We start from the raw sequence: 26,706 nt of genomic DNA, 5'->3' as shown, positions 1-26,706 counted from the left end.
TGAACGCTGATCCACTGTAACCTGATCCTCGGATCCTCACAGGAGTCATGGCAACAGTATATCTGGAGAGAGAGAGAGCCATGATTCCGTGTAACAGAGTATGTTAGAAACCCTTGGATCCTCACAGGAGAGTCATGTCAGTCTCCAGATGATAACTAAGACAAAAAAGTAGGTCTATTTCAATAATGATTTCATTTGGCAGAAACAAAAAAAACACACAACTTCTCAGGTCAAAAACACAAGTCAGAACACAGCCTCTCTATTCTCTCATGTGTTTTCAGGTCCTCTGACTGGGAAAATGTCTTTCCACAATGAGAGCAGTGGTATGTCTTCTCCTCCTGTGTATGTATTCTTTCATGCTTATTCAGATGTCTTAACCGGTTAAATCTCTGTCCACACAGGGAGCAGCGGTAGGGCTTATCCCCTCCTATGTGTGTCCTGTCATGCACATTCAGGGCCTCTAACTTGGTAAAACTCATTTCACACAGGGAGCAGTGGTAGAGCTTTTCGTGTGTGTGTGTCCTCTCATGGAGTTTCAGAGTCGTTAACCACCTAAAACTCTTTTCACACCGGGAACAGTGGTTGGGCTTTTCTCCTGTATGTATTCTCTCATGTGATTTCAGGTGTAGTAATCGGGTGAAACTTTTTCCACAGTAGGAGCAGTGGTGTCGTCTCGCTGGTTTGGGTGTCACTGGGCCTGGTTCCCCTGAAGGACTCTTCCCGCTGTCAGAGTGAGAGTCTGGTCTCTCACCTGCCAAAGACAAACAGATTATTTAGTTAAATACTTAATAGAGACCAGAATAAAACTTCTACGTGATAAAACTGGCTCCATGTTAGAGGATGAGCCTGGTGAAGAGCTCCGGTCTGAGTAACTGACTGATGCTGCTCCCTCTGTGACATCGCTGCTCCCTCTGTGACATCGCTGCCCCCTCTGTGACATCGCTGCCCCCTCTGTGACATCGCTGCCCCCTCTGTGACATCGCTGCCCCCTCTGTGACATCGCTGCCCCCTCTGTGACATCGCTGCCCCCTCTGTGACATCGCTGCCCCCTCTGTGACATCGCTGCCCCCTCTGTGACATCGCTGCTCCCTCTGTGACATCGCTGCTCCCTCTGTGACATCGCTGCTCCCTCTGTGACATCGCTGCTCCCTCTGTGACATCGCTGCTCCCCTCTGTGACATCGCTGCTCCCTCTGTGACATCGCTGCTCCCCTCTGTGACATCGCTGCTCCCTCCTTTTAAACTACTGCCCAGCCTTTCTGAACTGCCTGACTGAACAACACCTTATCATCTGAAGCTGTGGAAGACCATCTCCAAGACCTGCCAGATCTCTACATGGGTTTTGTTAGTTTTGACAGTCTGGGGGGGGGGATTGATCATGCTGTTTAATCAGCTTCTTGATATGCCACACCTGTCAGGTGGATGGATTATCTTGGCAAAGGAGAAATGCTAACTAACAGAGAGGCTGCCCATTAACTTCAAGGAGGGGTCCCCTTGAGGCCCAGTGGTTCTGATGTTAAAAAGACTTGGTGGCTTTAACAACACAGTAGATCTCCAGGAAGAGGGTTGGACTGAACCTACAGGACAGTAGATCTCCAGGAAGAGGGTTGGACTGAACCTACAGGACAGTAGATCTCCAGGAAGAGGGTTGGACTGAACCCACAGGACAGTAGATCTCCAGGAAGAGGGTTGGACTGAACCCACAGGACAGTAGATCTCCAGGAAGAGGGTTGGACTGAAAACCCATAGGACAGTAGATCTCCTGGAAGAGGGTTGGACTGTAAACCCAGAGGACAGTAGATCTCCAGGAAGAGGGTTGGACTGAAAACCCACAGGACAGTAGATCTCCAGGAAGAGGGTTGGACTGAAAACCTACAGGACAGTAGATCTCCTGGAAGAGGGTTGGGCTGAAAACCTACAGGACAGTAGATCTCCAGGAAGAGGGTTGTACTGAAAACCTACAGGACAGTAGATCTCCAGGATGAGGGTTGGACTGAACCTACAGGACAGTAGATCTCCAGGAAGAGGGTTGGACTGAAAACCTACAGGACAGTAGATCTCCAGGATGAGGGTTGGACTGAACCTACAGGACAGTAGATCTCCAGGAAGAGGGTTGGACTGAAAACCCATAGGACAGTAGATCTCCTGGAAGAGGGTTGGACTGTAAACCCAGAGGACAGTAGATCTCCAGGAAGAGGGTTGGACTGAAAACCCACAGGACAGTAGATCTCCAGGAAGAGGGTTGGACTGAAAACCTACAGGACAGTAGATCTCCTGGAAGAGGGTTGGGCTGAAAACCTACAGGAGAGTAGATCTCCAGGAAGAGGGTTGTACTGAAAACCTACAGGACAGTAGATCTCCAGGATGAGGGTTGGACTGAACCTACAGGACAGTAGATCTCCAGGAAGAGGGTTGGACTGAAAACCTACAGGACAGTAGATCTCCAGGATGAGGGTTGGACTGAACCTACAGGACAGTAGATCTCCAGGAAGAGGGTTGGGCTGAAAACCTACAGGACAGTAGATCTCCAGGAAGAGGGTTGTACTGAAAACCTACAGGACAGTAGATCTCCAGGATGAGGGTTGGACTGAACCCACAAGACAGTAGATCTCCAGGAAGAGGGTTGGACTGAAAACCCATAGGACAGTAGATCTCCTGGAAGAGGGTTGGACTGTAAACCCAGAGGACAGTAGATCTCCAGGAAGAGGGTTGGACTGAAAACCTACAGGACAGTAGATCTCCTGGAAGGGGGTTGGGCTAAAAACCTACAGGACAGTAGATCTCCTGGAAGGGGGTTGGGCTAAAAACCTACAGGACAGTAGATCTCCAGGAAGAGGGTTGTACTGAAAACCTACAGGACAGTAGATCTCCAGGATGAGGGTTGGACTGAACCTACAGGACAGTAGATCTCCAGGAAGAGGGTTGGACTGAAAACCTACAGGACAGTAGATCTCCAGGATGAGGGTTGGACTGAACCTACAGGACAGTAGATCTCCAGGAAGAGGGTTGGACTGAAAACCCATAGGACAGTAGATCTCCTGGAAGAGGGTTGGACTGTAAACCCAGAGGACAGTAGATCTCCAGGAAGAGGGTTGGACTGAAAACCCACAGGACAGTAGATCTCCAGGAAGAGGGTTGGACTGAAAACCTACAGGACAGTAGATCTCCTGGAAGAGGGTTGGGCTGAAAACCTACAGGACAGTAGATCTCCAGGATGAGGGTTGGACTGAACCTACAGGACAGTAGATCTCCAGGAAGAGGGTTGGACTGAAAACCTACAGGACAGTAGATCTCCAGGAAGAGGGTTGTACTGAAAACCTACAGGACAGTAGATCTCCAGGATGAGGGTTGGACTGAACCTACAGGACAGTAGATCTCCAGGAAGAGGGTTGGACTGAAAACCCACAGGACAGTAGATCTCCAGGATGAGGGTTGGGCTGAAAACCTACAGGACAGTAGATCTCCTGGAAGAGGGTTGGGCAGCACAGGCTTAGATCACAGACATCATTGTGCTGCCTTATTTCCAGACCCTTCCAAGGCCTTCAACACTGTTGACCATAACATGGGGTTTCTCTTTGTCATTATGGGGTATTGTGATGTCATTATGGGGTATTGTGATGTCATTATGGAGTATTGTGATGTCATTATGGGGTATTGTGTGTAGATTGATGAGGAAAAACGTTTAATTTAATCCATGTTTAGAACAAGGCTGAAACGTAACAAAATTTGTGAAAAAAGTCCAAGGGATCTGAATACTTTACAACAGTAAATAACACTGGTCCATCTGTTGTAACTTGTATAGTCATCTGTATGCAGACGACACCTACAGTTGAAGTGGGGAAGTTTTACATTCACTTAGACTGGAGTCATTAAAACTCGTTTTTTTCAACCACTCCACACATTCCTTGTTAACAAACTATAGTTTTGGCAAGTCGTTTTGGACATCTACTTTGTGCATGATGCAAGTCATTTTTTCCCAACGAATATTTACAGACAGATTATTTCACTTATATTTCACTGTATCACAATTCCAGTGGGCCAGAAGTTTACATACACTAAGTTGACTGTGCCTTTAAACAGCTTGGAATATTCCAGAAAATGATGTCATGGCTTTAGAAGCTTCTGATAGGCAAATTGACATCATTTGAGTGAATTGGAGGTGTACATGTGGATGTATTTCAAGGCCTGCCTTCAAACTCAGTGCCTCTTTGCTTGACATCATGGGAAAATCAAAAGAAATCAGCCAAGGTCTCAGAAAAAATTGTGGACCTCCACAAGTCTGGTTCATCCTTGGGAGCAATTTCCAAATGCCTGACGGTACCACGTTCATCTGTACAAACAATAGTACGCAAGTATAAACACCATGGGAGCACTCAGCCGTCATACCGCTCAGGAAGGAGATGCGTTCTGTCTCCTAGAGATGAACATACTTTGGTGCGAAAAGAGCAAATCAATCCCAAAACAACAGCAAAGGACCTTGTGAAGATTCTGGAGGAAACAGGTACAAAAGTATCTATATCCACAATAAAACGAGTCCTATATCGACATAACCTGAAAGGCCGCTCAGCAAGGAAGAAGCCACTGCTCCAAAACGGCCATAAAAAAGCCAGACTACGGTTTGCAACTGCACATGGGGACAAAGATCGTACTTTTTGGAGAAATGTCCTCTGGTCTGATGAAACAATAATAGAACTGTTTGGCCATAATGACCATCGTTATGTTTGGAGGAAAAGGGGGAGGCTTGCAAGCCGAAGAACACCATCCCAACCGTGAAGCACGGGGTGGCAGCATCATGTTGTGGGGGGCTTTGCGGCAAGAGGGACTGGTGCACTTCACAAAATAGATGACATCATGAGGAAAGAAAAAGATATCAAGATATCAGTCAGGAAGTTAAAGCTTGGTCACAAATGGGTCTTCCAAATGGACAATTGCCCCAAGCATACTTCCAAAGTTGTGGCAAAATGGCTTAAGGACAACAAAGTCAAGGTATTGGAGTGGCCATCACAAAGCCCTGACCTCAATTCCATAGAAAATGTGGGGCAAAACTGACAAAGCGTGAGCGAGCAAGGAGGCCTACAAACCCGACTCAGTTACACCAACTCTGTCAGGAGGAATGGGCCAAAATTCACCCAACCTATTGTGGGAAGCTTGTGGAAGGCTACCCAAAAAGTTTGACCCAAGTTAAACAATTTAAAGGCAATGCTACCGAATACTAATTGAGTGTATGTAAAACTTCTGACCCACTGGGAATGTGATGAAAGAAATAAAAGCTCAAATAAATCACTCTCTCTACTATTATTCTGACATTTCACATTCTTAAAAATAAAGTGGTGATCCTAACTGACCTAAAACAGTGAATTTTTACTAGGATTAAACGTCAATAATTGAGAAAAACTGAGTTTAAATGTACTTGGCGAAGGTGTATGTAAACTTCCAACTTCAACTTGCCATTGACCCAACTGTTGGCCAGCCTATGTTAGAGCTGCTATCTGACCTTGTTACCTAACAGAACGCCTGGTTGGTTTAAAACGTGTACTGTAATGTGGACAAGACTAAATACATGTTGTTCTGTAGTTCAGGATGTTTCAGATGGACGATATATTTATTCACTGGATGGTTTTTCCCATCGATCGGGTTCCGATAAATATCTGGGCATTTGGATTGACAAAGACTTCATGTTTTTTTTAACATATGGATGAGATAGTTAAAAAGCTCTGATTTAAACCGGGCTTCTTTTTTATTTTTTTTTAGATCTTGCCTCTAACTAAAGAGCAGAAATCAGATTGTACAGTCAACTGTTCCTGACCGTTCTTGATTATGGTGACATCGTTTACCAGAATGCAGCAGTCACTACCCTTAAACATTTGGATGCCATCTACCATACAGCACCACTTGTTTTATCACTGGTGGCAGTTCTGATACTCACCACTGCATCCTGTATCAAAAGGTTGGCTGGTCCCTTGGTATTGGAAAGGCTTTTCCCCTGCGTGTATCTTCTCATGCTTCTTCAGGCTCCTTAACCAGGCAAAACTCTTTTCACACTGGGAACAGTGGTAAGGCTTTCCCGCTGCGTGTATCTTCTTATGCCGATTTAGATTCCCTAAACAGGTAAAACTCTTTCCACACTGGGAACATTGGAAAGGCTTTTCTCCTGTGTGTTTTTTCTCATGCCGTTTTAGGTCCCCTGAGAGGGAGAATCTCATTTCACGTTGGGAGCAGTTGTGTCGTCTCGCTGGTTTGGGTGTCTCTGGGTCTGGTCCCACTGAAGGACTCTTTCCGCTGTCAGAGTGAGAGTCTGGTCTCTCTCCTGCCAAAGACAAACAGATTATTTAGTTAAATACTTAATAGAGACCTGAAGAAAACTTCTACATGATAAAACTGGCTCACTCTGTGACATCGCTGCCCCCTCTGTGACATCGCTGCCCCCTCTGTGACATCGCTGCCCCCTCTGTGACATCGCTGCTCCCTCTGTGACATCGCTGCTCCCTCCATTTAAACTACTGCCCAGCCTTTCTGAACTGCCTGACTGAACAACACACATCATCTGAAGCTGTGGAAGACCATCACCAAGACCTGCCAGATCTCTACATGTGTTTTGTTAGTTTTGGCAGTTTTTACAGTCTGAGATTGTCTTTGTAATGAAATGTGTTGTATATAATACATTAATTACTACTATTGTTATACTATCAGGTTTAGTCCCCCAATCACCTCATGAATTCAAAGGAAGACCATCACTACTACTGTTATACTATCAGGTTTAGTCCCCCAATCACCTCATGAATTTAAATAAAGACCATCACTACTACTGTTATACTATCAGGTTTAGTCCCCCAATCACCTCATGAATTCAAAGGAAGACCATCACTACTACTGTTATACTATCAGGTTTAGTCCCCCAATCACCTCATGAATTCAAAGGAAGACCATCACTACTACTGTTATACTATCAGGTTTAGTCCCCCAATCACCTCATGAATTTAAATAAAGACCATCACTACTACTGTTATACTATCAGGTTTAGTCCCCCAATCACCTCATGAATTTACTCTGCCATTTTTTTCATCCTTGATTTTCCCTCAATACGTCTAAATAATGATTTATATATATAATGGAGTGTCATTGTTACAATCTTAATTTCACCTACAGGACTGACATTTACCCACTTTGGGTTTTGCCCACTAGATGCCGCTGTTCCTGCTATTGCCACAAGTTTTTTTTATAAATTTTGCTGTGTTTATTAAATGGATCACAACAATTTCTTTCCAACTTTGGGTAGAAAACCAATAGCTTTTTTCTCACCATTAAAATATATTGTCCTCCGATTCAGTCCTCCATGAAAGCAATTTAGTCCTTCTCTGGCGTGTGGATTATTCCTTTCAAAGAAGTGATCTGGATTAGTTAAGACCATTCCTGGTTGGTGGGGTCTGGATTAGTTAAGACCATTCCTGGTTGGTGGGGTCTGGATTAGTTAAAACCATTCCTGGTTGGGGGGGTCTGGATTAGTTAAAACCATTCCTGGTTGGGGGGTCTGGATTAGTTAAGACCATTCCTGGTTGTTGGGGTCTGGATTAGTTAAGACCATTCCTGGTTGGTGGGGTCTGGATTAGTTAAGACCATTCCTGGTTGGTGGGGTCTGGATTAGTTAAAACCATTCCTGGTTGGTGGGGTCTGGATTAGTTAAAACCATTCCTGGTTGTTGGGGTCTGGATTAGTTAAGACCATTCCTGGTTGGTGGGGTCTGGATTAGTTAAAACCATTCCTGGTTGGTGGGGTCTGGATTAGTTAAAACCATTCCTGGTTGGTGGGGTCTGGATTAGTTAAAACCATTCCTGGTTGGTGGGGTCTGGATTAGTTAAAACCATTCCTGGTTGTTGGGGTCTGGATTAGTTAAAACCATTCCTGGTTGGGGGGGTCTGGATTAGTTAAAACCATTCCTGGTTGGTGGGGTCTGGATTAGTTAAAACCATTCCTGGTTGGTGGGGTCTGGATTAGTTAAAACCATTCCTGGTTGGTGGGGTCTGGATTAGTTAAAACCATTCCTGGTTGGGGTGGTGGTGTGGACTGATACTGTATACTGGAAACTGCATCTAACGGCTATCTAAGCTCCATTCATGTAGATCAGGTTGTCATTCCTGTGGTATTATTGATCAGGTTGTCATTCCTGTGGTTTTATTGATCAGGTTGTCATTCCTGTGGTATTATTGATCAGGTTGTCATTCCTGTGGTATTATTGATCAGGTTGTCATTCCTGTGGTATTATTGATCAGGTTGTCATACCTGTGGTATTATTGATCAGGTTGTCATTCCTGCGGTATTATTGATCAGGTTGTCATTCCTGTGGTATTATTGATCAGGTTGTCATTCCTGCGGTATTATTGATCAGGTTGTCATACCTGTGGTATTATTGATCAGGTTGTCATACCTGTGGTATACAGGCTTTATTGCTTAAACTATTACCCTACATATGTATCTGGACAGGAAAGATAACAGTTTAATGTGAATCTATACTCCAGCATTTTAGATTTGAGATCAAATGTTTCATATGAGACAAAGGAACAGAACGTCACCTTTTAGTTGAGGGTATATTCATACATATCAGTTTTACCATTTAGAAATAAAATCACTTCATGTATCTAGTCCCTACATTTGAATGCCTCAGAAGTATTTGGACAAAATTCACTTATATGTGTATTAAAGTATTTGATCCCATATTCCTAGAACACAATGACTACATCAAGCTTGTGACTCAGCAAACTTGTTGGATACATTTGCAGTATGTTTTGGTTGTGTTTCAGATGATGTTGTTCCCAACAGAAATTAATTGTGTTGGGCTCTGAGAATATGAAAGATACTTATTCATGAACATGAGGGGAGAGATGGTGATGTATAACGTTTATATTATATCAGGGTTCCTATTGGAAGACTGAGTGCAGGGAAGAGATCACATTGATAAGGGGAGAGAGGGTGATGTATAACGTTTACATTATATCAGTGATCCTATTGGAAGACTGAGTGCAGGGAAGAGATCACATTGATAAGGGGAGAGAGGGTGATGTATAACGTTTACATTATATCAGGGATCCTATTGGAAGACTGAGTGCAGGGAGGCGATCACATTGATAAGGGGAGAGAGGGTGATGTATAACGTTTACATTATATCAGGGATCCTATTGGAAGACTGAGTGCAGGGAGGCCATTATATCAGGGATCCTATTGGAAGACTGAGTGCAGGGAGGCGATCACATTGATAAGGGGAGAGAGGGTGATGTATAACGTTTACATTATATCAGGGATCCTATTGGAAGACTGAGTGCAGGGAAGAGATCACATGTGGCAGACATTGATAAGGAGAGCCATGGATTAGTGATGAAGGGGGGTCAAGGTCAGGCCATGTTAAGGGAGGAAGAAAAGTGTATGGCCCATATTATTTAGTGTCCAGTAAAGTGACGTAAAGTGCAGTAAATTGCAGTAAAGTGAAGTAAAGATACGATGTTTGTACAGATGTGCAGGAGGATTTTTGTCTAATCCAGCTGGATTGACCCTCTGGTTCAGTTTTTTCCATTGAGTTTTAACTCTGAGAATTAGAACCTAACAACGGTAAATAATGTATTGTGTCATAGGAGTCACACAAGAATAGAAAATGTTTCTGAACACTTGTATATTAATGTGGATGCTAACATGATTAGGGATAATCATCAAAGAATCATGAATAATAATGAGTGAGAAAGGTAGAGCCATAAATACCATACTCCTTATTGGTACTTAAACGTTTTATATCTCCACTGTCCTAATAAACAGATAGGGGAGAGTAGCTGAGGGTTTGAACAAATGGAACATCTCTAATTCATAGACAGAGCTGTGAATGCAAGGACCCACCATGAGATCAAAATTATTGTTTTAAAACCGTTTTGAGTCAAATAACGTGTTTGTTTACATTTTCATTGTTTACAAGCTTATATTTGGGGTTCTGGTGAGGTGCACATTTCAGTGCAATGTCCCTTTGGCTTTAAAACAACAACGACAGAGTTTCTGGCCATGTTTTTAAGACAGTACTCACTGGTGTTAATCAGATCTTCAGTCTCCTCTTCCTCCTTCACTCTAAAATGTTCTTTCTCTTCTTTCACTGTAATATCCCCCTTCTCTTCTTTCAGGACAATGTTCAGCCCCTGAGCTTCTTTCTCCGTCCAGCAGACCGCCTCTTCTTTAACAGGAGGGTAGTCGTTCAGTGAGTTCATGGTCGGGCTAGCTAGCATTAACGATAAGCTTAGTGCTAGACTCGGTATAATCAACACATTTGTACATTTAACAAGCAAATTACTTTAAGTTAAATAGTAGATACGTAAAGAGAATTGTGTTAAAAACACCGAGATCAATATACACAAAAATGGCCTAAAGCGCTTTAATGTTTTCGGTTGTATGTTGGCTACCAGGCTGAAGAGGTGGTTGAATGAGTCAGTATCCGTGTTGTTGAAACAGCTTCCGGTGTCGTGTGGTCCACTAGATATGACGTCACATGAAGGTCGCATATCGCCGTCAGCTGACTGGAATGGGTAACGCAGTTTAGAAAAAATATTCACTCCATTGTTTGTTCATTTAAAGATGAGCAAATATGTTTTGTCTGACTTCTTACAGCCAATGCTTTCGTCTATGCAGACCTGTAGCTACATGTGAATATGTACATTATGAATATATACTGTTAGAATAGTTTAATGCAGACCTGTAGCTACATATGAATACACGAGGATACATGAGGTGAGAATAGTTTCCTGTAGATCAGTTGGTAGAGCTTGGCGCACACAACGCCAGTCTTTGGCAATATGATGTCAGTTGCATGCTATCGAGGTGGTTGACTAGCTGCGGTTATTGAAGAAGTGTCCCGTCTACTAGATTACATGTCACGCTGGTTTTCTGTACACATGTATATTTGGATAGACTAGATTAGACTACACCTAATAGAGAATCGAAGAGGCATTTGAATTTCACTGTATTCAGTTATATAATATATATTTCAAAGTCGAAATGCAAAGAACTACCTCTCTACCAACAATCTGCATGAACCCTTCTAGTCTGGCTAGATACAACTACAGAACTACCTCTCTACCAACAATCTACATGAACCCTTCTAGTCTGGCTAGATACAACTACAGAACTACCTCTCTACCAACAATCTACATGAACCCTTCTAGTCTGGCTAGATACAACTACCTCTCTACCAACAGTCTACATGAACCCTTCTAGTCTGGCTAGATACAACTTCAGAACGACCTCTCTACCAACAATCTACATGAACCCTTCTAGTCTGGCTAGATACAACTAGATACAACTATAGAACTACCTCTCTACCAACAATTTCATTTCATACACCTTTAGCTTGACGACACCAAACAACAAAATTAAAAGAGGTTCCGAGGTTAGAATCAAGAAATGCACATTCTATTCATCTATTCATCTTCACATTCTATTCATCTACACATTCTATTAATCTATTCATCTTCACATTCTATTCATCTACACATTCTATTAATCTATTCATCTACACATTCTATTAATCTATTCATCTTCACATTCTATTCATCTACACATTCTATTCATCTACACATTCTATTAATCTATTCATCTACACATTCTATTAATCTATTCATCTTCACATTCTATTCATCTACACATTCTATTCATCTACACATTCTATTAATCTATTCATCTATTCATCTTCACATTCTATTCATCTACACATTCTATTCATCTATTCATCTTCACATTCTATTCATCTACACATTCTATTAATCTATTAATCTTCACATTCTATTCATCTACACATTCTATTAATCTATTCATCTATTCATCTTCACATTCTATTCATCTACACATTCTATTAATCTATTCATCTTCACATTCTATTCATCTACACATTCTATTAATCTATTCATCTTCACATTCTATTCATCTACACATTCTATTAATCTATTCATCTTCACATTCTATTCATCTACACATTCTATTAATCTATTCATCTACACATTCTATTCATCTATTTCAGGGGACAAGACGGGAACAGGGTCTATTTAATCATTTCCATTTAAAAAATATGTAAATAATCAAATTAACATTAAGGGTTTATACTTATATCCAATATGTGAACGTGTACAAACAAAACACACATTTTAAACTTTTTATCAGAGATAAAAAAAAATTTTTTTAAAAAGTAGTGTCAAGAAAAAGTATGTGAATTAGAGTGTCCTGGGTCATCAAATTTGATCTGATCTTCATTTAAGTCACAACAATAGACACACAGTGTGCTTAAACTAATAACACACAAATTATTGTATTTTTCGTGTCTATATTGAATACATAATTTAAACATTCACAGTGTAGATTGGAAAAAGTATGTGAACTCCTAGGCTAATTACTTTTACAAAAGCAAATTGGAGTCGACTAACCTGGAGTCCATTCAATGAGATTGGTTAGAGCTGCCCTGCCCTATAAAAAAACTCACAAAATGTTCAGAGCGGTTGCTACTCTCCCTAGGAGCAGCCGTCCTGCAAAGATGACTGCAAGATCACAGTGCAGAATGCTCAATGAGGGTAAGAAGAATCGTACAGTGTAAGCTAAAGACTTACAGAAATCTCTGGAACATGCTAACATCTCTGTTGACGAGTCTACGATACGTAAGACACTAAACAAGAATGGTGTTCATGGGAGGACAACACGGAAGAAGCCACTGCTGTCCAAAAAAAACATTGCTGCACGTCTGAAGTTTGTAAAAGTGCACCTGGATGTTCTACAACTCTACTGGCCAAATATTTGGTGGACAGATGAAACTACAGCTGAGTTGTTTGGAAGGAACACACAACACTGTGTGGAGAAAAAAGGCACAGCACATCAACATCAAAACCTCATCCCAACTGTAAAGTCTGGTGGAGGGAGCATCATGGTTTGGGGCTGCTTTGCTGCCTCAGGGCCTGGATAGCTTGCTGTCAGCGACGGAAAAATGAATGTTGTTGTGACCTACATGAAGATCAGATGGTGTGGGGCTGTGGGGCTGCCTCATGGCCTGGACAGCTTGCTGTTAGCGATGGAAAAATGAATGTTGTTGTGACCTACATGAAGATCAGATGGTGTGGGGCTGCTTTGCTGCCTCAGGGCCTGGACAGCTTGCTGTCAGCGACGGAAAAATGAAAGTTGTTGTGACCTACATGAAGATCAGATCAAATTTTATGACCAATTTATACAGAAAACCAGGACATTCTAAAGGGAATTTCACTTTTTCTTGTCACTGTAAGCCTATGTTTAAGTAAGCTTTCATGTGGCATAAACAAAAACACAACTTCTCAGGTCAAAAGCACAAGTCAGAACACAGCCTCTCTATTCTCTCATGTGTTTTCAGGTCCTCTGACTGGGAAAATGTCTTTCCACAATGAGAGCAGTGGTATGTCTTCTTCTCGAGTGTATTTGTATGTACTGTTTCATGCTCATTCAGGTACCTTAACCGGGTAAATGTCTTTCCACACTGGGAGCAGTGGTAGGTCGTATCTCCTCGTGTGTGTGTCCTGTCATGCTTATTCAGGCCAACTAACTTGGTAAAACTCTTTCCGCACAGAGCGCATTGGTAAGGCTTTTCTTCTGTGTGTGTCCTATCATGCTCTTTTAGGTTCCCCAAATGGGTAAAATGCTTTCCACCCAGGTATGGCTTCTCTCCCGTGTGCACTCTCTCATGCTGTTTCAGGTTCACTAACCCACTAAAGCTCTTTCCACAGTAGGAACAGTGGTAAGACCTTTCTCCTGTATGTATTCTCTCATGTGTTTTCAGGCTCGCCAGCCAGGTAAAATTTATTCCACATTGAGAGCAGTAATAAGGCTTCTCTCCTGTGTGTATTCTATTGTGTATTTTCAGGGACCCGAACTCTGTAAATCTCTTTCCACACAGGGAGCATTGGTAGGGCTTTTCTTGTGTGTGTGTCCTTTCATGTGTTTTCAGGCTCCCTGACCACCTAAAACTCTCTCCACAGTGGGAACAGTGGTAAGGCATCTCTCCTGTGTGTATTCTCTCATGCGTTGTCAGGGTGCCTAACGACCTAAAGCGCTTTCCACAATGGGAACAATGGTAAGGCTTCTCCCCTCTGTGTATTCTATCATGCTGTTTCAGGTTCTCTAAACGGGTAAACCTCTTTCCACACTGAGAGCAGTGGAAAGGCTTTTCTCCTCTGTGTGTCCTCTCATGCACTCTTAGGTTCTGTAGCTTAGTAAAACTCTTTCCACAGAGGGAACAGTGGTGTCGTCCTGCTGGTTTGGATGTCTCTGGGTCTGGTTCCCCTGAAGGACTCTTCTCTGGGTCTGGTTCCCCTGAAGGACCCGTCTCTGGGTCTGGTTCCCCTGAAGGACTCTTCTCTGGGTCTGGTTCCTCTGAAGGACTCTTCTCTGGGTCTGGTTCCCCTGAAGGACTCTTCCCGCTGTCAAAGTGAGAGTCTGGTCTCTCTCCTGCCAAAGAAAAACAGAGTATTTAGTGAAACAGAAAGACCTGAATGACACTTCAAAATGATAAAATGGCAGTGATGGAAAAAAGTACCCAATTGTGATACTTGAGTGAAACTTCAGACTTTCAAAAGTGAAAGTCACCCAGTAAAATACTACTTGAGTAAAAGTCTACAATTATGAGAAAAGTCTAAAAGTATTTGGTGCTTAACTTATACTTAACTATCAAAAGTGAAAGTATAAATCACTTCAAATTCCTTATATTACGCAAAGCAGACAGCACCATTTTCTTGTTTTTCAAATGCACAGATACCCAGGGGCTATATAAATTATGCATTTGTGTCTGCCAGATCAGAGGCAGTAGGGACCACGTGTTCTCTTGATAAGTGCGTGAATTGGACCCTTTTCCTGTCCTGCAACTTTTGGGTGTCAGGGAAAATGTATGGAGTAAAAAGTACATTATTTTCTTTAGGAATGTAGTGACGTAAAAGTCTTCCGGTACAGCAGGTGCTCTCATGCATTTTTCAGTGTTATTTGCCTCGAAGCGAGCATAGAAGTAGTGTAGCTCGTCCGGTAGGCTCGTGTCACTGGACAGCTCTCGGCTGTGCTTCCCTTTGTAGTCTGTAATGGTTTGCAGGCCCTGCCACATCCGACGAGTGTTGGATCCAGTGTTGTACGACTCGACCTTATTGACATATTGCCTGTTTGATGGTTAATCAGAGGGCATAGCAGGATAGCAGGATTTCTTAGAAGCTTCCGGGTTAGAGCTCCTTGAAAGTGGCAGCTCTAGCCTTTCACTCAGTGCGGATGCTGCCTGTAATCCATGGCTTCTGGTTGGGGTATATACGTACGGTCACTGTGGGGACGACATCATCGATGCACTTTTTGATGAAGCCAGTGACTGATGTGGTGGACTCCTCAATGCCATTGGAGGAATCCCGGAACATATTCCAGTCTTTGCTAGCAAAACAGTCCTGTAGCTTAGCATCTGCTTCATCTGACCACTATTTTATTGATCTCGTCACTTCCCTCTTAAATTTTTGCTTGTAAGCAGGAATCAGGAGGATAGAATGATGGTCAGATTTGCCAAATGGAAGATGAGGGAGAGCTTTGTACGTGTGTATAGAGTTTTCTCCTCTTGCACATTTAACATGTTGATAGAGATTTGGTAAAACTGATTTAAATTTCCCTGCATTAAAGTCCCCGGCCACTAGGAGTGCCGCCTCTGGGTGAGCATTTTCTTGTTTGCTTATGGCAGAATACAGCTCATTCAATGCTATCTTGGTGCCAGCCTCTAACTGTGGTGGTATTTGAACGGCTACAAAGAATATAGATAAACTCTCTTGGTAGGTTATGTGTCTGCAGCTTATCATGAGAAACTCTACTTCAGGCAATGTGGTCTTAGTGCCAGCCTCAGTCTGTGGTGGTATGTGAACAGCTACGAAAAATGCAGATAAACTCTCTAGGTAGATAGTGTGGTCTACAGCTTATCATGAGAAACTCTACTTCAGGCAATAGTATAGTAATAATTCAATAGCTCGAGACTTCCTTACAAAAATACATAGACCTAAACCCCTTGTCTTACCAGACGCTGCTGTTCTAACCTTCCGGTACAGCAGCATATAACCAGCCAGCTGTATGTTGATATTGTCGTAGTTCAGCCACGACTCCGTGAAGCATAAGATGTGACAGTTTTTAATGTCCCGTTGGTCGTTTAATCTTCCCAATAACTTGTCCATTTTATTTTCCAAAGATTGCACGTTTGCTAGCAGAATTGAGGGGAGTGTTTTTTTCTCTCGATCGCCTCTGACTCTTCAGAAGGCAGCCCGCCCTCAGGCCTCTCTTTCTCCGTCTCCTCTTCAAGCAGATCACTGGGGTCGGGGCCTGTTCCCGGGGGAGCCATATACCCTCCGCTCGTCAGAGTGGTGAAAGAAGAATAATGATTCTGCCATGGTGAGGTCCTGATGTCTAGAAGTTATTTTCGGTCATAAGAGACGTTAGCGGCAACATTATGTACAATTTTTTTTTTACTAAGTTACATACAACGCAGATAAACAAAAAAAAAAAACAATCAGTTGGGGGCGTCTGCCTTCTGCTCCGGCGCCATCTTACGGCGCAATTAGAGAACATCACCAACCCCTTCGCTCCGTATTTTCTTGCTCCACCACCACAGAAAGCACTGAGCTAGGCTGAAACACCTGCACTTTGGAGCTGCCTTACTCAAGAAAGCAAAAAAAGTTTGTATGCGGCTTTATTAACGCAATATTTATTAATTCATTTTTTTAAACATTGTTTGCAAACTGATGTGATGCATATTAATGCCAAAATAACATGCAAAACAGGCAACCACAAAAACAACAAAAAACTATATACACTGCTCAAAAAAAAAAAAAAAGGGAACACTAAAATAACACACCCTAGATCTGAATGAATTAAATACTTTTTTCTTTACATAGTTGAATGTGCTGACAACAAAATCACACAAAAATGATCAATGGAAATCAAATTTATCAACCCATGGAGGTCTGATTTGGAGTCACACTCAAAATTAAAGTGGAAAACCACACTACAGGCTGATCCAACGTTGATGTAATGTCCTTAAAACCAGTCAAAATGAGGCTCAGTAGTGTGTGTGGCCTCCACGTGCCTGTATGACCTCCCTACAACTCCTAGACAGTCTGTGGTGCAACGTGGCGTAGGTGGATGAAGCGAGACATGATGTCCCAGATGTGCTCAATTGGATTCAGGTCTGGGGAATGGGCGGGCCAGTCCAAAGCATCAATGCCTTCCTCTTGCAGAAACTGCTGACACACTCCAACTACATGAGGTCTAGCATTGTCTTGCATTAGGAGGAACCCAGGGCCAACCACACCAGCATATGATCTCACAAGGGATCTGAGGATCTCATCTCGGGTACCTAATGGCAGTCAGGCTACCTCTGGCGAGCACATGGAGGGCTGTGTGGCCCCCCAAAGAAATGCCACCCCACACCAAGACTGACCCACCGCCAAACCGGTCACGCTGGAGGATGTTGCAGGCAGCAGAACGTTCTCCACGGCGTCTCCAGACTGTCACGTCTGTCACATGTGCTCAGTGTGAACCTGCTTTCATCTGTGAAGAGCACAGGGCGCCAGTGGCGAATTTTCCAATCTTGGTGTTCTCTGGCAAATGCCAAACGTCCTGCACGGTGTTGAGTTGTAAGCACAACCCCCACCTGTGGACGTCGGGCCCTCATACCACCCTCATGGAGTCTGTTTCTGACCATTTGAGTAGACACATGCACATTTGTGGCCTGCTGGAGGTCATTTTGCAGGGCTCTGGCAGTGCTCCTCCTGCTCATCCTTGCAACCAGGGCGGAGAAAGCGGTCCTGCTGCTGGGTTGTTGCCCTCCTACGGCCTCCTCCACATCTCCTGATGTACTGGCCTGTCTCCTGGTAGCGCCTCCATGCGCTGGACACTACGCTGACAGACACAGCAAACCTTCTTGCCACAGCTCGCATTGATGTGCCATCCTGGATGAGCTGCACTACCTGAGCCACTTGTGTGGGTTGTAGACTCCGTCTCATGCTACCACTAGAGTGAAAGCACCGCCAGCATTCAAAAGTGACCAAAACATCAGCCAGGAAGCATAGGAACTGAGAAGTGGTCTGTGGTCACCACCTGTAGAACCACTCCTTTATTGGGGGATGTCTTGCTAATTGCCTATAATTTCCACCTGTTGTATATTCCATTTGCACAACAGCATGTGAAATTTATTGTCAATCAGTGTTGCTTCCAAAGTGGACAGTTTGATTTCACAGAAGTGTGATTGACTTGGAGTTACTTTGTGTTGTTTAAGTGTTCTCGTTATTTTTTTGAGCAGTGTATATATATATAATACCACATTAAATCACACTCATAAAAGGTTTACAGGAATTCCCAGGCCTCTCCTGTAAACCTTTTTAAACCAATTCCTGTAAACCTTTTTAAACCAATTCCTGTAAACCTTTTCTGAATACGATTTAATAATGTGGTATTAAACAAAACCCCAAATTCTCAGTCAAAAACGTAAGTCAGAACACAGCCTCTCTATTCTCTCATGTGTTTTCAGGTCCTCTGACTGGGAAATGTCTTTCCACAATGAGAGCAGTGGTATGTCTTCTCCTCCTGTGTATTTGTATGAATTATTTCAGGTTCTAGAACCGGGTAAATCTTATTCCACACTGATAACAGTGGTAGATCTTTTCTCCTGTGTCTCAATGTTTTCAGGATCCCTAACAAGGTAAAAGTCTTTCCACATTGGGAGCAGTGGTCAGGTGTCCTCATGTCATGTAAGGTCCTGTAATCGTGAAAATCTCTTTTCTCACTGGGAGAATTGGTAAGGCTTTTCTCCTGTGTGTATTCCTTTATGCCTTTTCAGGCTCGCTAAATGGGTAAAACACTTTCCACAGAGGGAACACTTAAAAGGCTTTTCTCCCGTGTGTGTCCTCTCATGCTCTTTTAGATTGCCCAAAGTGGTCAAACTCTTTCCACACAGGGAGCAGTGGTGAGGCTTCTCTCCTGTATGTATTCTCTTATGTATTTTCAGGGTCTCTAAATGAGAAAAATACTTGCCACACTGGGAGCAGTAATAAGGCTTCTCTCCTGTGTGCATTCTCTCATGTGTTTTCAGACTCCCTATCTGGGTAAAACTCTTTCCACACAGGGAACAGTGGTAAGGCTTCTCTCCTGAGTGTATTTTCTCATGTTTTTTAAGATTGCCTAACATGGTAAAATTCTTTCCACACAGGGAGCAGGGGTAAGGCTTCTCTCCTGTATGAATTCTCTCATGTATTTTCAGGCTTCCTAACTGAGTAAAACTCTTTCCACACTGGGAGCATTGGTAGGTCTTCCTCCCTGCTGTATGTATTTCTTCATGCCTATTCAGGGCCCTTAACCAGGTAAAACTCTTTCCACACTGGGAACATTGAAAAGGCTTTTCTCCTGTGTGCATCGTCTCATGCTGTTTTAGGTTCCAGAACCGGGTAAAACTCTTTCCACAGTGGGAGCAGTGGTGTGGTCTTGCTGGTTTGGACGTCTCTGGGTCTGGTTCCCCTGAAGGACTCTTCCTGCTGTCAGAGTGAGAGTCTGGTCCCTCTCCTGCCAAAGACAGAGTATTGAGTGAAACTGAGACCTGAATGAAACCACCACATGATAAAACTGTCTTCCTATGAGGTTTAATCCAGAATAGATCCCTCAATAACAAATAAAGAGTGGCTGTTGTGATTTATAGGCCAATAAAAACACTATTAAACTTCATGGTTGTAGACCTAATGGATAAATAGACTAGTCAGTATAGGATACATGCATTAGACCTAATGAATAAATAGACTAGTCAGTATAGGATACATGTATTAGACCTAATAGATAAATAGACTAGTCAGTATAGGATACATGTAATAGACTAGTCAGTATAGGATACATGTATTAGACCTAATGGATAAATAGACTAGTCAGTATAGGATACATGTAATAGGCTAGTCAGTATAGGATACATGTAATAGACTAGTCAGTATAGGATACATGTAATAGACTAGTCAGTATAGAATACATGTAATAGACTAGTCAGTATAGGATACATGTAATAGACTAGTCAGTATAGGATACATGTATTAGACCTAATAGATAAATAGACTAGTCAGTATAGGATACATGTAATAGACTAGTCAGTATAGGATACATGTAATAGACTAGTCAGTATAGGATACATGTAATAGACTAGTCAGTATAGGATACATGTATTAGACTAGTCAGTATAGGATACATGTAATAGACCTAATGGATAAATAGACTAGTCAGTATAGGATACATGTAATAGACTAGTCAGTATAGGATACATGTATTAGACTAGTCAGTATAGGATACATGTAATGGACTAGTCAGTATAGGATACATGTAATAGACTAGTCAGTATAGGATACATGTAATAGACTAGTCAGTATAGGATACATGTATTAGACCTAATAGATAAATATACTAGTCAGTATAGGATACATGTATTAGACCTAATAGATAAATATACTAGTCATATAAGATACATTTATAGAATAAGGCTGTAACGTAACAAAATGTGGAAAAAGTCAAGGGGTCTGAATACTTTCCGAATGCTCTGTACATCACTGTGATGCTTTTCTAGGAACAGGTTTTTGATATTCTATTGATGATATTAATTGAAAACATATTTTTGGATCTACGATGTCATAACTCATTTTAATCATATTGTGGATTATTTAAATTATATTGAGGAGCTGTGCCATTTTGTACCACTGTCTCTATTTAAATTATATCTAGGGCCTGTGTCATTGTGTACCACTATGTCTATTTAAATTATATTGAGGGGCTGTGTCATTGTGTACCACTGTCTCTATTTAAATTATATTGAGGAGCTGTGTCATTGTGTACCACTGTCTCTATTTAAATTATACTGAGGGGCTGTGTCATTGCGTACCACTGTCTCTATTTAAATTATATCTAGGGGCTGTGTCATTGTGTACCACTGTCTCTACTTAAATTATATCTAGGGGCTGTGTCATTGTGTACCATCATCTCAATTTAAATTATATCTAGGGGCTGTGTCATTGTGTACCACTGTCTCTATTTAAATTATATTGAGGGGCTGTGTCATTGTGTACCACTGTCTCTATTTAAATTATATCTGGGGGCTGTGTCATTGTGTACCACTATGTCTATGTAAATTATATCTAGGGCCTGTGTCATTGTGTACCACTATGTCTATTTAAATTATATTGAGGGGCTGTGTCATTGTGTACCACTGTCTCTATTTAAATTATATTGAGGAGCTGTGTCATTGTGTACCACTGTCTCTATTTAAATTATACTGAGGGGCTGTGTCATTGCGTACCACTGTCTCTATTTAAATTATATCTAGGGGCTGTGTCATTGTGTACCACTGTCTCTACTTAAATTATATCTAGGGGCTGTGTCATTGTGTACCATCATCTCTATTTAAATTATATCTAGGGGCTGTGTCATTGTGTACCACTGTCTCTATTTAAATTATATCTAGGGGCTGTGTCATTGTGTACCACTGTCTCTATTTAAATTATATCTAGGGGCTGTGTCATTGTGTACCACTGTCTCTATTTAAATTATATCTAGGGGCTGTGTCATTGTGTACCACTGTCTCTATTTAAATTATATCTAGGGGCTGTGTCATTGTGTACCACTGTCTCTATTTAAATTATATCTAGGGGCTGTGTCATTATGATCCTCAGACTCCTCTTTCCTTTTCCCCATGTGAACCATAAAAAAAGATAACTTTTTGAAAAATTACAAAATAGCACAGTTGGTTAGGAGCCCGTAAAACGACAGCCATCCTCCACGGAGCCATTATGTACAATAACGTATCAATGACCCAAGCCCAGCTCATTTAATCACTACCATTGTGTCGCTGAGTTGTCATAATGCTTCAGCAAATGTACATTATTATTATTATTATTACTTTAAAGTACTACTTAAGTACTTTTTGGGGATATCTGTACTTGACTATTTATATTTTTCACAAATTTTACTTCACTACATTCCTAAAGATAACAATGTACTTTTTACTACATACATTTTCCCCTCACACCCAAAAGTACTCGTTAAATTTTGAACGCTTAGCAAGCCAGGAAAGTGGTCCAATTCACACACTTATCAAGAGAACACGTGGGCATCCCTCCTGCCTCTGATCTGGAGGACTCACTAAACACATGCTTCGTTTGTAAATGATGTCTGAGTGTTGGAGTGTGTGCCCTGACTATCTGTAAATGATGTCTGAGTGTTGGAGTGGGTCCCCTGACTATCTGTCCATGATGTCTGAGTGTTGGAGTGTGTCCCCTGACTATCTGTACATGATGTCTGAGTGTTGGAGTGTGTGCCCTGACTATCTGTAAATGATGTCTGAGTGTTGGAGTGTGTCCCCTGACTATCTGTAAATGATGTCTGAGTGTTGGAGTGGGTCCCCTGACTATCTGTAAATGATGTCTGAGTGTTGGAGTGTGTCCCCTGACTATCTGTAAATGATGTCTGAGTGGTGGAGTGGGTCCCCTGACTATCTGTAAATGATGTCTGAGTGTTGGAGTGGGTCCCCTGACTATCTGTAAATGATGTCTGAGTGTTGGAGTGGGTCCCCTGACTATCTGTAAATGATGTCTGAGTGTTGGAGTGTGTCCCCTGACTATCTGTACATGATGTCTGAGTGTTGGAGTGTGTCCCCTGACTATCTGTACATGATGTCTGAGTGTTGGAGTGTGTCCCCTGACTATCTGTAAATGATGTCTGAGTGTTGGAGTGTGTCCCCTGACTATCTGTAAATGATGTCTGAGTGTTGGAGTGTGTCCCCTGACTATCTGTAAATGATGTCTGAGTGTTGGAGTGTGTCCCCTGACTATCTGTCCATGATGTCTGAGTGTTGGAGTGGGTCCCCTGACTATCTGTACATGATGTCTGAGTGTTGGAGTGGGTCCCCTGACTATCTGTAAATGATGTCTGAGTGTTGGAGTGTGTCCCCTGACTATCTGTAAATGATGTCTGAGTGTTGGAGTGTGTCCCCTGACTATCTGTACATGATGTCTGAGTGTTGGAGTGTGTCCCCTGACTATCTGTAAATGATGTCTGAGTGTTGGAGTGGGTCCCCTGACTATCTGTAAATGATGTCTGAGTGTTGGAGTGGGTCCCCTGACTATCTGTACATGATGTCTGAGTGTTGGAGTGGGTCCCCTGACTATCTGTCCAATTGTAAAACAAGAAAATGATGCCATCTGCTTTGTTTAATACTTTTACTGGTGATAGTTATATTTTAGCAATTCAATTTACTTTTGAAACATAGGAATATTTAGAACCAAGTAGTATTTTACTGGCTGACAATGCTTGATAATGTATGTAATATCAATAAGAGAGATATTTTCTTGGTGATTTCAATACTGACTTCAATATTTCAATATCAACAAGCTGCCCACTCAAGAAAAAAAACCTCAAAACAGCAACCAGTGCAGGTTATCAGTATGCCTGGTTTGTAAACGGTCATGGTCACAACATGTTGAAACAACAGTAGCTAGGATGGGGAGAAGTATAACAAATGAAGGGCTGCTCTGTCTTCTTAAACAACACTATCAACAAGGCAGGTCCTACAGGCCCTAGTTTCTACCTTCTTAACAGCACTATCAACAAGGCAGGTCCTACAGGCCCTAGTTTCTACCTTCTTAACAGCACTATCAACAAGGCAGGTCCTACAGGCCCTAGTTTCTACCTTCTTAAACAACACTATCAACAAGGCAGGTCCTACAGGCCCTAGTTTCTACCTTCTTAACAACACTATCAACAAGGCAGGTCCTACAGGCCCTAGTTTCTATCTTCTTAACAGCACTATCAACAAGGTAGGTCCTACAGGCCCTAGTTTCTACCTTCTTAACAACACTATCAACAAGGCAGGTCCTACAGGCTCTAGTTTTGTCACACCTGGACTACTGTTCAGTCGTGTGGTCAGGTGCCACAAAGAGGGACTTAGGAAAATTTAAATAGGCTCAGAACAGAGCAGCACAACTGGCCCTTGGATGTACACAGAGAGCTAACAATGATATGCATGTCAATCTCTCCTGGCTCAAAGTAGAGGAGAGATGCATCACTGCTTGTATTTGTGAGAGGTGTTGACAAGCTGAATGCACCGAGCTGTCTGCTTGAACTACTGGCACACAGCTCAGACACCCATGTCCACCCCACAAGACATGCCACCAGAGGTCTCTTCCCAAGTACAGAACAGACTATGGGAGTAGCACAGTACTACATAGAGCCATGACTACATGGAACTATATTCCACAGTACTACATAGAGCCATGACTACATGGAACTATATTCCACAGTACTACACAGAGCCATGACTACATGGAACTATATTCCACAGTACTACATAGAGCCATGACTACATGGAACTATATTCCACAGTACTACACAGAGCCATGACTACATGGAACTATATTCCACAGTACTACACAGAGCCATGACTACATGGAACTATATTCCACAGTACTACACAGAGCCATGACTACATGGAACTATATTCCACACCAGGTAACTGAAGCAAGTACAAGTACAGTAGAATCAGATTTGGTTTAAAAAAAACGACACCTTATGGAACAGTGTGGACAATGAAGAACCACATAGACATACATATGAGAAGACGCACACCTGTAGTACTGTAGATATGTGGTGGTAGAGTAGTGGCCTGATGGAACACACTTAATTTGTTGTGAAAAGCGTTATGAAATGTAATGTCATGTAATATTTAAAAAAAAATCATATATAACTGCCTTAATGTTGCTGGACCCCAGGAAGAGTAGCTGCTGCCTTGGCAGGAACAAATGGGGATCCATAATAAACCCCAGGAAGAGTAGCTGCTGCCTTGGCAGGAACAAATGGGGATCCATAATAAACCATAGGAAGAGTAGCTGTTGCCTTGACAGGACCTAATGGGGATCCATAATAAAACCCAGGAAGAGTAGCTGCTGCCTTGGTAGGAACTAATGGGGATCCATAATAAAACCCAGGAAGAGTAGCTGCTGCCTTAGCACAACCTAAAAAGAGATCCTTAATAAATACAAATGAAACTGCCTCCATGTTTTGAGGATATACAGTGTTAATTTACAGTTACATTGTTTACAAATGAGAGTAAAACAAGCTTATATTTTGCATTCGTATAGAGTACAACAGTTGAACTAAATTCAGTGGACATTTACAAGTTATATTCTCCCAGAATCAATGGCGAGGCCCAGAGCCAGATATTAAAATGATATATTAATTCAACAAGGGCAGTTTGTGGCCCTGCTTTTAAGACAGTACTCACGGGTGTTAATCAGATCTTCAGCCTCCTCTTCCTCTTCAAAAGGTTCTTTCTCTTCTTTCACTATAACATCCTCCTCCTCTTCCTCCTTTTTAATTCTGAAAGCTTCTACCTCCTCTTCTTCTACTGTGACAGCCTCTATCCCCTCTTCATATTTCACTCCAACATGTTCTTTCTCTTCTTTCACTGTAACATCCTCCTCTTCTTTTAATGTGATACTGATGGCCTCTTCTACCTCCTCTTTCATTCTTTCATTAATATCCCCCTCCTCTTCTTTCACGACAATGTTCAGTCCCAGAGCTTCTTTCTCCGTCCAGTAGACCTCCTCTTCTTTATCAGGAGGAGAGTAGCTTAGTGAACTCATGGTCGGAGATGTTAGCTAGTTAGCATTAACGACTAGCCTGGTTCTAAGCTAATTCAGCAATCCAGCTAGCTACTAACCTAACAACGTATATATTTAATTAAATGGGGAAACTAGCTATACGAAATAATTATGTTTTAAACACAAGGACCAATATACACCGAAACAGTCTTAAGAGCTCATACGTTTCGGCTATATTGGCTAACAAGCTACGGAGGTGTCTGACAAGCTGCAGTTGTTGAAGAAACTTCCCGTTCCGTCCACTAGATTACACGTCACGCTGGTAGCGACGCCCGAAAGACGCTCATCGCCATCTGCGGCCTAGAGTGGGGAAGTTGATTGATTAGTGCAGATTTGTAATGAGAAAACGATCAAAACATATTTTACATCTGCTATACACAGTGGTGTTTTTTAACGTCATATCCGGATGTAACCTAAAACATTACCCCAGTTTGATATGCTGCTTGTGTATTCATTCCCATATCAGCAAAATAAAACGTCATGTTTTGGTCACAGAGAAACAATCACATGGTTAGCTAGTTGGCTACAGCAGGTTCTACCATTTCACAATAGTCTGTAATGACTAGTTAACAAAATACGTTTTTGTTGTGAAAGCAAAATAAGTGTATCTAGCCTTTTAGCTCCCTCTGGTTGATGACTGCTAGCTCGATAGCCTTTTGCTGCCTTGGCAACAGCTAATAGGGATCCATAATAAATATAAATACCCTTGGTTTTGCTGTTTAAATTTAGCAGTTTTTCTTATTCACAATAAAGAGTACCATAATGATAGTCACTTCATACTTGTGTTGTTTCATGTATTTTGGGAGGCTAGACTCTCAAGACAATTACTTAACCTTTCTGGCTGTAGTAACTAGTGACATCCTTGTTGTTGTGAAGAAGCTGTCATGTCCACCAGATTTTACGTCACACTGGCAGCATTGCCTGAAAGACCGGGTAACGCATTTGAAGAAAATATTTGATTTATTTTTCATTTCTTTCAATAAAGTTTACATTTTATATTG

General features: G+C 42.0%; 2 protein-coding genes across 3 annotated transcripts; both read right to left on the bottom strand.

The window, feature by feature from the left end:
- On the bottom strand, positions 1-10,449 carry LOC135531525 (zinc finger protein 544-like). The gene is made up of 3 exons (XM_064959543.1): positions 10,057-10,449; positions 5,926-6,306; positions 1-751 (listed from the first exon to the last, which is right to left on the bottom strand). The coding sequence occupies exons 1-3, from the start codon at positions 10,250-10,252 to the stop codon at positions 231-233; spliced, it is 1,098 nt and encodes a 365-aa protein (XP_064815615.1). The 5' UTR covers positions 10,253-10,449; the 3' UTR covers positions 1-230.
- A 421-nt stretch (positions 10,450-10,870) lies between these two features.
- Positions 10,871-25,906, bottom strand: LOC135531528 (zinc finger protein 239-like). 2 transcript variants are annotated; one of them, XM_064959548.1, is made up of 2 exons: positions 25,327-25,906; positions 10,871-14,474 (listed from the first exon to the last, which is right to left on the bottom strand). In XM_064959548.1, exons 1-2 carry the CDS (start codon positions 25,685-25,687, stop codon positions 13,333-13,335), a joined length of 1,503 nt encoding a protein of 500 aa, XP_064815620.1. In that variant the 5' UTR covers positions 25,688-25,906; the 3' UTR covers positions 10,871-13,332. The 2 variants fall into 2 exon arrangements, with proteins under 2 accessions (XP_064815620.1, XP_064815621.1); XM_064959549.1 differs by lacking the exon at positions 10,871-14,474 and adding an exon at positions 16,870-19,586.
- Positions 25,907-26,706: the final 800 nt, after the last annotated feature.

The sequence above is a fragment of the Oncorhynchus masou genome, unplaced genomic scaffold (assembly GCF_036934945.1).
Source record: "Oncorhynchus masou masou isolate Uvic2021 unplaced genomic scaffold, UVic_Omas_1.1 unplaced_scaffold_1625, whole genome shotgun sequence".
Classification (NCBI taxonomy): Eukaryota; Metazoa; Chordata; class Actinopteri; order Salmoniformes; family Salmonidae; genus Oncorhynchus; species Oncorhynchus masou.
This window is presented reverse-complemented; position numbering and strand designations above follow the sequence as displayed.

Excerpts from the sequence above, each read along its gene's own strand:
- LOC135531525 (XM_064959543.1), bottom strand. The coding sequence starts at position 10,252 with ATGCTAGCTAGCCCGACCATGAACTCACTGAACGACTACCCTCCTGTT. Across the intron at positions 6,307-10,056 it reads TGAAGATCTGATTAACACCA|GAGAGAGACCAGACTCTCAC; the intron begins GTGAGTACTGTC and ends TGTCTTTGGCAG. Across the intron at positions 752-5,925 it reads TTTTGATACAGGATGCAGTG|GTGAGAGACCAGACTCTCAC; the intron begins GTGAGTATCAGA and ends TGTCTTTGGCAG.
- LOC135531528 (XM_064959548.1), bottom strand. The coding sequence starts at position 25,687 with ATGAGTTCACTAAGCTACTCTCCTCCTGATAAAGAAGAGGAGGTCTAC. Across the intron at positions 14,475-25,326 it reads TGAAGATCTGATTAACACCC|GAGAGAGACCAGACTCTCAC; the intron begins GTGAGTACTGTC and ends TTTCTTTGGCAG.